The sequence below is a fragment of the Neomonachus schauinslandi genome, chromosome 14 (genome assembly GCF_002201575.2).
Source record: "Neomonachus schauinslandi chromosome 14, ASM220157v2, whole genome shotgun sequence".
NCBI classification, from domain to species: Eukaryota; Metazoa; Chordata; class Mammalia; order Carnivora; family Phocidae; genus Neomonachus; species Neomonachus schauinslandi.
Window position 1 is genome coordinate 82,075,736 of NC_058416.1, and position 14,138 is coordinate 82,089,873.

Consider the following 14,138-nt stretch of genomic DNA (forward strand, 5'->3'; position numbering starts at 1 on the left):
AGAAGGCCAAGTGCACGACCTTGGGCACAAAGCTTCCCTGAGTGGGATGTGGGATGCATGAAGACATTTCGGGGCCACCTAATCCTGGGACACTTGCTTGTAGCTCTGAGGATGGGCCTAAAGAGTGAACTGCTAGCCTGCTCTCATCAACAGTGCCCCAGCCAAGAGATTCTCCAGACGGATTCTTCAGAACTAAGCTTAACTCCAGGCTGGTGGGCAGGCTGAGTCCAGCCCCCCAGGCTCAGTGGGGGTGTCAGCCTGCCGAGTCGCTCGGACTCTGTGGAGTTGCCTGCTTCGGGCTGCCGCCGCAGCTGTATTTGGGCAACTAATGTGCTCAGAGAGAGAAGCCAGCCCCAGAAGGCTGTAGGTAAGATGGCAGAGAGCCCCACACCGGGGGCCGGGAAACCAAATCGGAGCAGATTCCCGCCTTGTGCTCCGTATGGGTTGAGCAGCGGAGGGAAATGAGCGTGCTTATATTCTCCCAGCGTGCAGGACTGATCTTATCACTACTTGACTCACTGGGTCCTGCTCCACAGGCCCAGAGGGTCCAGGCCAGGCCACGATAGCGACCGTCTCGTCCCCCAGGCCTTACCGCCGGACGCCCCCGCAGTACCGACAGTCCACCAGGAAAATGCAGCGCAGCGCCCGGGTCACACGCACGTGGGACGTCTGCCGTACCAACACCACAATGGCCTCGATGAACTGCACCACCAGCACGGAGGTCTGGGGATGGACAGGCACAGAGCACCATCAGCCCCTCGAACCCAACCCCCCTCCCAAATACCCAGAACAGCAGGCCGGCCAGATCCTGCCCACTCTAGCCTCAAGAGGCCCTTCCCCTCTCTCCAGCTCTCTCTCAGGCCTCCCCAACATCAAGTAGCCCCTGGAGACAAGCCCTGTGGCTGCTGACACAGACGTGTGGCCCCAGGAGAAGGAAGCCACAGGCAGAGCTCCCAGCAGCTCAATGGGTAGTATTCCGAGCAAAACTGCCACTCTGCCCAGCCACGTTTGCCCACCCTCTGCCTTCAGCTCTCCCCACACCGCTGGGGCCTACAGGGCATCCTGGTCTGCCATTCCTTGGGCGCATTCTCCTGGACAAGTGTGCGTGCTTTTTACACAGCAAAGTGCACTCTGCCGCGTTCCTGCTCACTGCACAGAGAGAGCTGTAGTTACTGGCTGCTGATCAGTGTGGGCTTGAAGGCCAGACAGACCTGGGTTTCAATCCCAAGCCTCTGGGATTTACATCCCATTCTCGTCTGGATGGCAGGGTGTAAACTAGGAAGAGTAACACGTCTCCCGCAAAGGCTGTCGTGCCAGGGCTTGGCACACACTAGATGCCAAATCACAATGGCTCCTGTTAGCATCACCATGACCTTCAGAGCAAGGCTCCGTAAGGCGAGGACGGGCCCCAGGGTCACACTTCTGAGTGCAGGGCTCAGCCCATGGGGGATGTGGAATTGAACTGAAGACACAAGCTTGAAGGTGACATGGAAGACAATGCCATACGGAGATGGACCCATCACCTTGACCATGGTCCGTTTGTGCCGGATGAAGGTATGGAGGCCCAGCCACCGCAACTTCATGCAGAGTTCAAACACAACCACCATCAGGGCGAACAGCTCCAGGGTCGCGTGGACCTGCAATCAAAGGGTGTGGGGGAGATATCGCATCACCAGCCCCACTGTCTCCCCGACCGGTGGTCACAGCCAGCTACCTCTTCCTCCTGAAGCTGAAGATGATGGGTGGCACTGCTAATCAGGTGCACTGCTCACCGGGAGCCAAGGTGTGCCCCACAGTCCTAAGTGAGGCAATCAGATGGCGCCCCTCCCTGGAATTTACCAGGGAGCCAAATCATGGGGGGTGGGAGGGGGTGCATTCATTCCAGCAGGGACTCCAGACAAGACTGGTGATTCATTGCTGCTCCTGAGTCCTCTGTGACCCGCCCCCCACCCCCCCCCCGGGGCCTCTCCGTTTTACATCCGCTCATAGTATTGGCCCTTCCAGAATGTTCCGTCAGGCGGGCCATGGGGACGAACACTCACGTAAATGCCGAGCCGGAGCGCGGGGACGGCGGGGGCTTCACACAGGGAGAGCAGCAGCAAGAGCAGGGCTGTGGACAGCTCCATCAGGTAGAAGAGGTGGTTGTGTGCAAAGAGGTAGGCCGCCAGCGCTTTGGCGTTCTTGGGGTGGGTGAAGAACTTGTCATTATTCTCGCCTTCCTGAGGAAACAAGAGCAGGGTGGGTGAACGGGCTTCAGGATGAGACCCCACAAGGTGCCGTGGGAGGCCGGGGGGGCGGGCAGTGGGGAGAAGGAGGCCCCTGGCAGACGAGCAAAGATTCAGGCCAGAGAAGGAAGATGATGGGAGATCGAAAGTATTATCTCTGGGGCACCTGGGTGGCTCAGTCAGTTAAGCGTCTGCCTTTGGCTCAGGTCATGATCCCAGGGTCTTGGGATCGAGTCCTGCATTGGGCTCCGTGCTCTGCTGGAAGCCTGCTTCTCCCTCTCCCTCTGCCTGCCGCTCCCCCTGCTTGTGCTCTCTCTCTCTCTCAAATAAATAAATAAAATCTTCAAAAAAAAAAAAAGTATTATCTTCACCAAACTGCACCCCTGTCAAGTCTGCTGATGGGGCTCCTTCCTAAAAACCACCTGGAAGAATCAAAGAATAAATAGTCCCAAGAGAACAAACAGAGGCGACACACGTGAGCCCCTCAGCAGCCAAACTGCCCTTCTCAGAAGTGTCTGTGGAACGTAAGGAGCTGGGGGTCTGGGGTGAGCAAACCCGGCTGAGTCCTGGCTTCCCCGCTCCTCCCTGGAGAACGCTCAGAAAGTTCCTTCCCCTTCTTCAACTACCAAGGGCTAACACATGTACTTAGTCATAAGGCTCCCGCAAGACACTTAGGACGGTGTCTGGGGTACAGCAGACTTCCTGCAGATGTTACCTGTGATTATGATTATAAACGATACTAACATTGAGAAGAAAAGGAGCCTGAGAGTACCTTTAATATATATGTATGTATGTTCCACTTCTTACTTTCTTGACAATTTCACCTCATTTCCTAAGCCCTGCACAATGACAGGCCTTGCCCTGACTCCTATGTCCCAACAGTAATGGGACAGGGACTGACCCTGGCTGAGTGCCCACCAGACCAGGCACCGTGCTCAGCCCCTTACCTGAGCCCTAGACCCTCCTTTACTCCTGACCACAGCCCTCTCTGGTAGGTGCTTTTATTATCCCATTTGACAGATGAGAAAATCGAGGTACAGAAGCTCCAGTAGCACCTGAGCTTATGGAGCTGGGCAGTCTGGGTCCCACGCCCTGGCTCTGTGATTAGTCTCCTGCTGCTGATGCGGAGACTAAATGACAGAGCCCCGGGAGCGGTCCACTTGTGACTACAAGAGATGACATTCTAGGGCCACTCTCCCTGTTAGGGTCAGCCTTCTGGTGGTGGTGGCTGCGGGGGGCGGGGGGGATCTTCACTGCCTCCCTGGAATTGGTAGGCACAGGGAAGAGGGTCACCTGCCTCATCTGCTCCGTCACATCTGCACTCCATCCAGCAGCCAACTCGGAGTGGAAACTCACTTGGTAATGCTCTGCATGCATCACCTTGCTTTAGCGCTTCGGAACTGGGAGCAATGCTGCCCCCCCCACCTCCCCCACCCCAACCTGGCCTGGAGACATCTGCTCATCACCCCTGGGGGTGCTGCTGGCAACTAGCGTGCAAATCCCGGGGTGCCACACAACACCCTAAAATGCACAGAAGAGGCCCCCACCACAAAGAGTTATCCGGCCCCAAATGTCAGCAGTGCTGAGCTGAGAGCACCTGGCTCATTCACTTCCAGCACAGACACTCAGCATAGACTCTCCCCGCTGGCTTCATTTCCTGGAGGGGAAAGTGGTGGAGCCAGAATGGACACCCAGGTCTCCTGACCCAGAGCCCTCTGGAAGCATTCCAGCTGTCCTGGAATGAGGTCAGACCTTCAACTCTTCCAGCTATTCGGCTCTTCTGGGATGAAGGCCACCCTCCCCATGCTCACAACCCTTATTCCAGGGAGGTGAGACTAACCCACACCACAGCGATTCCGGCCAAAGCCGCAGGCTGCAGGAAGGAGGGCTCTGGGCCCAGAGGGGCCCACTGTGCTATGGAAAGCACTCTGGGGGCGCCTGGGTGGCTCAGTTGGTTAAGCGACTGCCTTCGGCTCAGGTCATGATCCTGGAGTCCCGGGATCGGGTCCCGCATCGGGCTCCCTGCTCAGCGGGGGGTCTGCTTCTCCCTCTGACCCTCTTCCCTCTCGTGCTCTCTGTCTCTCGTTCTCTCTCTCTCAAATAAATAAATAAAATCTTTAAAAAAAAAAAAAAAAAAAAAGAAAGCACTCTGGCCTGGCAAGGGACATTGTCAACTCTCACCCAGCACAATGCCTGGTACACACAGTAGGTGTTTAATGGATGTTTGGTAGGATGAACTACTCCTGCCAGAGATCACTTCCCCAGGCCCCAGCTTGCCTGGGGACTGCCCAGTAGCCGCGGGGCGGCGAGCTCTGACCTCAGCTGTGGTTTGCAGGGTAGCTTTGAGCGAGTCACTTCCCTGAAGCCAGACACATCACTACCCTCATTACCAAAAAATAAAGACAAACCACAGACTCGACAGGGGCAGACCAGACAAAGGGAACAAACATCCTGGCAGTCAAACGGCAGGCACACTTGGCAAGCCTCACTCACGGTCCTGTGATCTGTGCAGGGCTGTGGTTTGTACCAGCACCACCGTGGCTGGGGGGACACGCAGGGGGGCCTGGGAAGCTTCGGGCTTGGATTACTAGAAAATGCAATTCTCGGGTAATGTCTTCCAGTAAATAGCCAGGAATGAAGGTCTAGCTAGCGGAAACCACTGACAGGGGGGCTCGGGTTTTACCTCTAGGATGAGGAAATGCCAGGCGAGACAGAAGATAAGGTCTCTAGCACCAAGGATAGAGTGAAATATTACTCATGGCACTGGATTCTGATCCAAACTCCAAGAACACTGGCCTTGTTTCCTCGCTGACGATCATGAACTAGATTAGGAGAAATAAGAAGACAGGCCAGTTGTCTATGACTTCTGGCTTCGCTCTCTGCTCCCTGGGGCAGAAATTCCACCCAGGAAACGAGTACTGTCTCAGAGGCACGAGGACTGTGGAGCAGAGCAGAGCACACGACTCCCGAGGATGAGCGAGTCAACAGGTAAAATTGGGGAAGAGCGGAAACCACAGGCACCAGGTACCCTTCAAGCGGCAAGGGGCCAATTACCCAAGCACACCAACCACCTGGTTCAGGGGCCGTGCTGCAGCTCAGCCGCAGAGCAGGAGAAAGAAGACTATCTGACACCAGAAACAGCCAGCCACGGCTACTATTCTGAGGCATCCAGGTTCTGCTTTTATTTTTATTATTTTTAAAAAACGATGCATTGTTGGTAAGATAATTCAAATAACACACAGGACTATAAGGCAATAAAAATTCTGTCAGCCAAAGATAATCACCTTTAATATTTAGATGAATAACTTTCCAGATGTAAGTGGGGATCTGCGCGCACGTGCGCGCGCACACACAGATATATGTTGCTATATATGTGTATGAACCTAAGTGTGTGTGTGTGTATAAATGTTATACAAAAATTATCACACTACACCTGCAGTTCTGTAGCCTCTTTTTCCACAACCACATGGCCCATTTTCCAATGGATACATGTGGTCACATATAGAAATGAAGCAACAACATACAGAAGAAAGAGCATCATTTTTTTTTTTAAAAGGTTTTATTTATTTGACAGAGAGAAAGACAGCGAGAGAGGGAACACAAGCAGGGGGAGCGGGAGAGGGAGAAGCAGGCTTCCCGCGGAGCAGGGAGCCTGATGTGGGGCTCGATCCCAGGACTCTGGGATCATGACCTGAGCCGAAGGCAGACGCTTAACGACTGAGCCACCCAGGCGCCCGAAAGAGCATCATTTGGAGATGAGCTGGACATGGTTTAAATCCACGCTTTGTAACTTACTAGCTGGGTGGCCTTGGACTCCTTTAGCTCCCCTGAGTGTCAGTTGCTAGTCTGTAAATGGGAGACAATCAAGGCACCTTGGGGGGAGGGGGGTTGTTAGAATGCGGCCCACTTAAAAAATAGATATTTTTATTACTAATGTTCTCAGCCGCTTAAGGAGAGAAGAGATTACCAGATTTCTGAAGTCCCCCAGGCCATCCTACCTCTGTGTTTTGACCCATCCCGTGCTCTTCTCCAGCATCTAGTGAACCTTGGAGAAGGTGACGGTGCGCGGGGATCCCTGGGGGATCAACAGGCATGCCTGAGCTCGCCAAAACGTCCCTGAAACATTTCTATTGCTTTAACCTGGATCAGAATGCACCTCCTGAGAGGTACAACTCCTGTGACGCTGCATAAAACATGAGACGCATAGAGGCGCCTGGGTGGCTCAGTCGGTTAAGCATCTGCCTTCGGCTCAGGTCATGATCCCAGGGTCCTGGGATCGAGCCCCGCATCGGGCTCCCTGCTCAGCGGGGAGCCTACTTCTCCCTCTGCCTCTGCCTCTGCCTGCAGCTCTCTCTGCTTGTGCTCTCTCTCTGACAAATAAATAAATAAAACACTAAAAAAAAAAAAAAAAACCACGAGAAGCATAAAGACAACTGAACGACTACCGAATACCCAAATGCAATGAAATCTTTCAAAAGAAGTAACAAAACACATACTTGCAATGTGAGAGTTGCTTCAAAGAGAAAAGACTAGGGAAAATTATGATTCGAATGAATTTCAGAAAGATTCCATTTCCTCACCTAGACTCTTACTCCGTGCACACAAGAAACAGAAATCTTACAGTGACAAGAAGGGCAAGATTAAAATGGCGATGCCACAGATGGGGAGACAGGCAGTTAAGGAGGCAATATCCCCTTTGGAGAACACTCGGTAACTGTACATCAAGGGCCCTAAAAATGTTGATTCCTCCCATCTGGTAATTCCACTTCTTAGAGGCTTGCCTAATAAAACAATCCTGGATATTAAAGAGAGAAAGAGAAATAGCTCTTTGCATAGATGGTCCTCGGATTATAATTTATAATAGGGAAATGCATGATATATAATAAGGGAAGCATAAAAGGGAAAATATTCAGCCTTATCAGGATAGTTTAAGTAAATGAGGATACATTTACCAGATATAATTATAAAGTCATCAAAATCTGTTTATAGGAGTTATAATAAACTAAGAAAAAAGCTTCTGCTACACTATGGGAAAGAAAAGACTGTACAACTGTAGATACCACGTGACTTTAAAATTACAAAACACATAAAACCTATGTATTATTCTTCAGTAATGTTGACAGTGACTTAGGTGAATGTTTTTTTCCACAGCCCCTTTGTGCCTAAACTTACCGCAATGAGCACGTATTACTTCTAATATTTTAGAAAGTATTTTTTTTTTGAAAGAGAAAAAAACAACAACAAAAAACAACCAAGTACCAAGCAAGAAACAGCAAACATGAAAGCAAGAGCAAATTAACAGGAAAGGAATAAAGGTGTCTAAGTTCCCATACTGGGCTGACAAACCCCTGCTATAGTGTAACGTATTTAGAGAAACTCCCCCTCAAGAACTGGACGCCAATGTGCCCCTGAGAAGGGGGATCAGGGCAGGGAAGGCCAAGTGGATAGACTCAGGGAGACTCAGGGGCAGGCAGGGCCACATCCTGGGGGGTCACAAGAAAGCCCACGCACATCGCCCTCCCCATCTGGGCACGATCGTGCTGGCTCTCCCCATCTTACAGATGAGAAGCTCACACATGGAGCAGGGACAGGAACCGGAGCCAGAACTGAACTTCTGGGGATGTAACAGAGCCCTGGCTATGCGACTCGGCCAACAGGCACCGGAAACAGAGATCCCGATTGGAGATACTCACCTGGAGGTAGATTGCTGCCTCTTGATAATTGATCTCCCAGTTGTGACCGGTGGGACTCTCACCCCCTGAGCCTAGACTGGGGGTCCGGGAGTCGTGGATGGCATAGCTGCCTCCATCTGCATAGGAAGAAGAGAGAGATTCACTTACAACCCTTGCTCAAGAGGATAAAGACACCATTCACCAGAAGGCTCGTATGCTCACACATATATCCCATTATCTACAAGTCAATGCTCGATCCCGTGGAATAATAGCAAGGATTAGTGTGGCTAATTAAAACTGCTTTTCATTCTCTCGTTAAATGAAAAAAGCAAGTGCAAAAGAACACATATAATATGCTATCGTTTCTGTAAAAAAAAAAAGGGAGGGAACAAGAAAACATACAGATACCTATCTTTACAAAAAGAAACAAAAAGGATAAATTTACTTAGAAGGGGTGTGGGGAGCAGCACAGAAGTGTCACTCAAAGGGAGTGATCTTTTTGAACATTTTTTAAAAAAGATTTATTTATTTATTTATTTTAGAGAGCGAGCGAGTGAGCGAGCAGGAGGGGCTGAGGGAGAGGGAGAGAGAGAGAATCTCAAGCAGACTCTGCACTGAGCATGGAGCCTGCTGACGCGGGATCAGATCATGACCTGAGCCAAAATAAAAAGTCGGGACACTTAACCGACTGAGCCACTCAGGTGCCCCTTTTTTGTACACTTTTGACTTTTGGAAGCATGTTAATATTCTACTTGGTTAAAACATAAAAATAATTGGATTTGTTCCCTGGTGCAGGGTCATCTATATTTTTTTTTCCCTGCTGACGCCCATGCCTCTTTACTTCCATAACACAGAACCCATCTGCCTTTGGAGAACATCCTCTCCCTACTCTCCACCCATTCTTTGTCTCTGACTGACTCCACCCCTGGCTCCACGGCAGGTGCAATAAAAGCACCTCACTTCCCTGGACAGGGACTGATCCAGGGGGTGCTGTCCCAAGCCTAGCCAATCAGGGCTGAACTTGGACTTTCCCTGGACCACTGGGGACAGAGAGGCTCTTTCCCTGTTGCTGCGGGTCACTGCCTCCACCCCACCATGTGAGGGAAGCCTGCCTGGGAAGGAAGCCAACAGGGAACAAAAGAATCACAGAGATAACATTAGTTTCACCCTGGGATTGAGAGATGCCTGATAGCCACCTCCTAGCATTTCCAAAATCTGAGCCTATAAAGGTCCTTTTATACTTAAGCCTGTCTGAACTGGGTTTGTCACAACCCTCAAGTGTGTCTACTGATACATGGTAAGCAAAGGCACCGAGAAATGACTTTCAACTTGTTAATTTATTGGGAAGTTTTATCATCATCTAGGATGAGAATCTGGTTGCCCACAATTCACACTCAAACTGATCCACCTCCAAAAAAAATAAAGAATGAAATATGTTTGGATAAGGAGATATGCAGAGGTGGCAGGAAGCAGATGTGTAAAGCTCACCAAATAGACAGGAAAGGGGAGAAAACTGGCAGGGGTCCTATGGCTGCAGGGTCATACCTGGTCCTTCTAAGCTTGAACTGCCAGCCAAGGGCAGTCGGGTCCTGCAAAGCTCTTCTCCACTTCTAAAAACAACTTTATGTAGATATATTTGACACACAGTAAAATGCAGAATCCGACATATTCTGATACATGCACACACTTGTGAAACCATCACTATAATCAAGATCACACATCCATCATCCCTTCATGCCCACCCCTGCCCATCCATGCCCCGGCAACAACTGATCTGCGCTCTGTCACCATTAGATGGATCGGCATCTCAGAATTTTACACAGATAAAATCACGGAGTACGTATGCCTTTTTGGTTTGGCTTCTCTCCCTCAGGGTAACTACTTTGAAATTCATCCATGTTGTATGGTGTGTTGGTAGCTCATTCTGGTGTTTTGGCTGAGTAGTATTCTATGGTATGGATGTACCTCGGTTCATCCAATCACCTGTTGGTAGACACTGAGATTGTTTCCAGTTTGGGGCTGTTTCAAATGAAGCTGTTATGAACATGCATGCACAGGGCTTTGCATGGACACAGGCTTTCAATTCTTTTGCGTAAATACCTAGCGGTGAAATAGCTAGATCGTATGTTTAACTTTTTAAGAAACTGCCAGACTGTTTTCCAAATGACTTGCAGTGCAGGGGAGTCCCCATTCCTCCACACCCTCACCCATACCTCACATGCTCAGTCTTCTTAATCTTGACCGTTCTAATACTTCTAATATGCATTAGGACTAATAATCTTGAGCGTCTTTCCATATGCCTATTTGCCATTTGCTTGTTTTAGTTGAAGCAACTTCAAATCTTTTGTTTCTTTTTTGGGTTATTTTCTTATTTTTGAATTTTGAGATTGTGTGTGTATATATATATATAATATATACACACACATACACATATACATGAATCCTCTAAATATACACAAGTCTTTATCTATTATTAATATATTTACTCCAGCTTTTGATTATTTTTTTAATTTAATTTTATTATGTTATGTTAGTCACCATACAATACATCATTAGTTTTTGATGTAGTGTTCCATGATTCATTGTTTTCATATAACATCCAGTGCTCCATGCAGTACGTGCCCTCCTTAATACCCATCACCAGGCTAACCAATCCCCCCACCCCCCTCCCCTCTAGAACCCTCAGAGTTTGTTTCTCGGAGTCCACAGTCTCTCTGATTATTTCTCCTGATTAGTGATTAGTGTAGCTTTTTCTATTCTTTTACTTTTAATCTCTTAGTGTCCTTATATTTAAACTGTGTTTCTTGGAGGCAGCATATGGTTTGATCTTGCTTCCCCCACCCAGTCTGAAAATCTCTGCCTTTTAACTGGAGTATTTAGATTATTCATATTTAATGTAATTATAGATAGAGTTAAGATTTAAATATATTGTCTTGCTCTTTTTTTATAGTTGTCCCATCTGTTCTTTGTTCCCTTTTCTGCCTTCTTTTGGATCACTGAATATTTATTTATTTATTTATTTATTTTTTAAGATTTTATTTATTTGAGAGAGAGAGACACAGCGAGAGAGGGAACACAAGCAGGGGGAGTGGGAGAGGGAGAAGCAGACTCCCCACTGAGCAGGGAGCCCAACGCGGGGCTCGATCCCAGGACCCCGGGACCATGACCTGAGCCGGAGGCAGACACTCAACGACTGAGCCACCCAGGCGCCCCTAAATATATTGTCTTGCTATTTTTTTATAGTTGTCCCATCTGTTCTTTGTTTCCTTTTTCTGCCTTCTTTTGGATCACTGAATATTTATTATGATTCCATTTTATCTCCTTTGTTGGCTTAGCTACAGTGCTTTCTTCTTTTTTTTTTTTTTTTAAGATTTTATTTATTTATTTGAGACAGAGAGAATGAGAGAGACAGCACATGAGAGGGGGAAGGGTCAGAGGGAGAAGCAGGCTCCCTGCCAAGCAGGGAGCCCGATGCGGGACTCGATCCAGGGACTCCAGGATCATGACCTGAGCCAAAGGCAGTCGCTTAACCAACTGAGCCACCCAGGCGCCCTACAGTGCTTTCTTCTGTTATTTAGAAGTTGCTTTAGGGTTTACAGTACACATTTTTAATTTACCACAGTCTATTTTCAAGTGATATTGTGTCACTTCATGCATAGGATAAGAACCTTTTCCTTATAACAGTACACTTCCCTCTCTCCGCTCCCAACCTTCAGGCTTCTGGAAACACAGGGATTTCCAGTTCACAGATCTACTCCGGATTGAGCTTCATCTCCATTGCTAGGATATGTAACTAGGAGAATCTTTCTGGAAGGGACTGCACCAATGGAAGCACATAAGAAAAGTAAGGAGTTAACACCACTTGTGAGCTCTGTGCTTTGTGCTCCATGTTGATGTAATCCTTACAATCCCAAACAGTATGTACTATCATAAATGCTACTGCATGAGGAGATTAAGCAATTCACCCAAGTTCACGCAGCTCTAAGGGGCCAAGCCGGGATTTGACCCCAGGCAGCCTGGTTCCAGAACAGATGCATTTAACCACTATGCCCTACGACCACCCTCTAAGAGAGAGGAGTCTGGGAAGAAGGACATCTGACAATAGTTTTTAACCAGTGGTAATAAACATTTATTGAGGCTTACCGCATGCCAAAACTTATGCTGTGGCAGATTGTATTTTCCAAATACAGCCACAGCATGATCTTTCATCCTACGTGCTCTTTAGAACCTTGCTACTTCCCCACAAACGGGTGGGGCCTGTGTCTCCCTCTTGAAACCAGGTAAGACTTTGTGCCTATCTTGACCAATGCAGGATGGAGGACATAATGCTAATGACTTCTGAGGCTAGGTCATAAGTACGTCCCCACCTTTTTCTACTGGGACCCTTGGTCTTGGAACCTAGCCACCATGTTGTGTGGCGGAGAGGCCCGGGGAGAAAAAGCAAGGCCTCCTGTCCACAGCCCAGCTGAGCCCCCAGCCCACAGCCTGCAACTTGCCAGTTAGGTGAATGAGCCATCTCAAAACCAAATCCTCTAGCCCCAGACAAGTGTCCAAACTGACACCACGTGGCGCAGAGATAAGCCCCTCCATCAGACCCTGCCCAAACTGCAGGCTCTTGAACAAAATATCTCAAGGCAATATCTGCTATCTTCAGGCACTATGTTTTAGGATGCTCTGCTGTAGAGCGATAGATAACACATATCTAAGTGCTTTATACCCACTGACCTACATAATGCTCCTGACAATCCTGCAGAAAGGCCAGGTACCTTCCTGAGGCCAAGCCACGAGCGGGAAGCAGGGCTGGAAGACCGAACTGGGTGATTAGTTCCTCATCAGCAGGCTACGTGCCCCTTCCGTTTCTTCTTGAGAAATGGAAGCCTCGAAAGGGTGTCAGGGTAGTGCCAAAAAGAGGAAATATACAGCAGCAGTTCCATCCCTCAATGAAGTTACAAACAGGAGGTGGCACATCTGGCTGCAGCTCGCCCTTGACCGTTCTGGTCCTTCTCTACCGGAGGTTTTCCCAACTCCGCTCCCAGTGTCCATTTCTGGAAGAACTAAGCCCTAGGCACGGACAGGAGAAGGTCAAACTGCCTTCCTGGATGTGCTGGTGTGGACCAGGGAAGCAGGAGCCGAAATGTGCCTCCCCAGTAGGCGAAGCCGCCAGCAGGCAGCTGGACGGTGCTGTGACCTCACATGCCTGCGCCCGCCGTCCACGACCTTCACACGCCACGGCAGTTCTAGGTGAAAGAAATCACGGGGCTGGTGTGGGGTGGGCGGCGATGAGCCGGCACAGATGGCAGCGGACATTAGTGCCACTTGCCCAGCCGGTACTAGACGCTGGCATCTGTGTGAGCCCCTGCCTCAGAGAGCCTCTGTGCAAACCTTCCCAGCCCTTCCTCCCTCTCGGGGCTCTCGGCAGATGGATCCAGCTTCCTCCTCCCATGCAGGAGCTCCCTCAGCCCTCCCAGTTTCTCCCCTCTGGCCTTCATCACTTCCACCACACACCACTGTGCCCAGGGGGGCTACGGCATACCCCTGCGCAGGCCGCTCCTCGCCACCCGAGCACCTCACTCACGCTCACACCAGTGGGTTTTTATCTGGGAGCAGGTGCCCTGTGGCATCTTCCCCTCAAAGCCCCAAACAACAGCTCCTTCCCATTTCTGAAATCCACAGGGACCACTGGGATGGGGAGAAGGACCAGGCTTCCAGGCTTTGATGGAAAGCTTTGACATTGCCTTGCTCTCCACCATCATGGCCAGTGAGTCACCAGCTCTGGCAGGATCTCCTCTCTCAAACCCATCTCTACTCCCCACCTTCGCTGGCCTCCTGCCTTTCACCTACAAGATAGCAACAGCCCCCACACTGGCTCTCGCTGCCCCGGGCCTTTCCCGGCCACCTGACCCCAGGCATCTTGGTGGAGGATGAGGTTGGCAAAGCATCAGTTGAGTCATGCTCTGCTGCTTAAAATCTCGAATGGCTTGCCCTCAGGAAAAACTCAGACTTCTTCACCCTGCAAGGAGCTGATACGCATCCGGGCAAGCAAGGGTCTTTGGAATCACATTCCTTCCCAAGCTCTAACAGACGGGTAGCTCGTCAGCCTGGCGCTTACGGGCGGGGCTCCAGAGGGCAGCTGGTTACTATGGAGTGCTGAGGACGCGGGGGGCCCCAAGTGACAGTGAGCACCACAGAGATAAAACGTGTGCTCCAAGGCCACAGATCACACAGGGCTGGCTGGCTGATG

The 14,138-nt window shown here is 50.0% G+C and overlaps 1 protein-coding gene across 1 annotated transcript in view; it reads right to left on the minus strand.

Annotated features, from left to right (window-relative positions):
- TPCN1 (two pore segment channel 1) overlaps nucleotides 1–14,138 on the minus strand; it is a 58,358-nt gene that overhangs the window by 22,399 nt on the left and 21,821 nt on the right. The window contains exons 3-6 of the mRNA XM_021698635.2: nucleotides 7,919–8,034; nucleotides 2,043–2,219; nucleotides 1,524–1,637; nucleotides 593–723 (exon numbers count right to left, since the gene is read on the minus strand). Coding sequence (XP_021554310.1) covers nucleotides 593–723; nucleotides 1,524–1,637; nucleotides 2,043–2,219; nucleotides 7,919–8,034 — 538 coding nt within the window. The remainder of the gene's footprint in view (nucleotides 1–592; nucleotides 724–1,523; nucleotides 1,638–2,042; nucleotides 2,220–7,918; nucleotides 8,035–14,138) is intronic.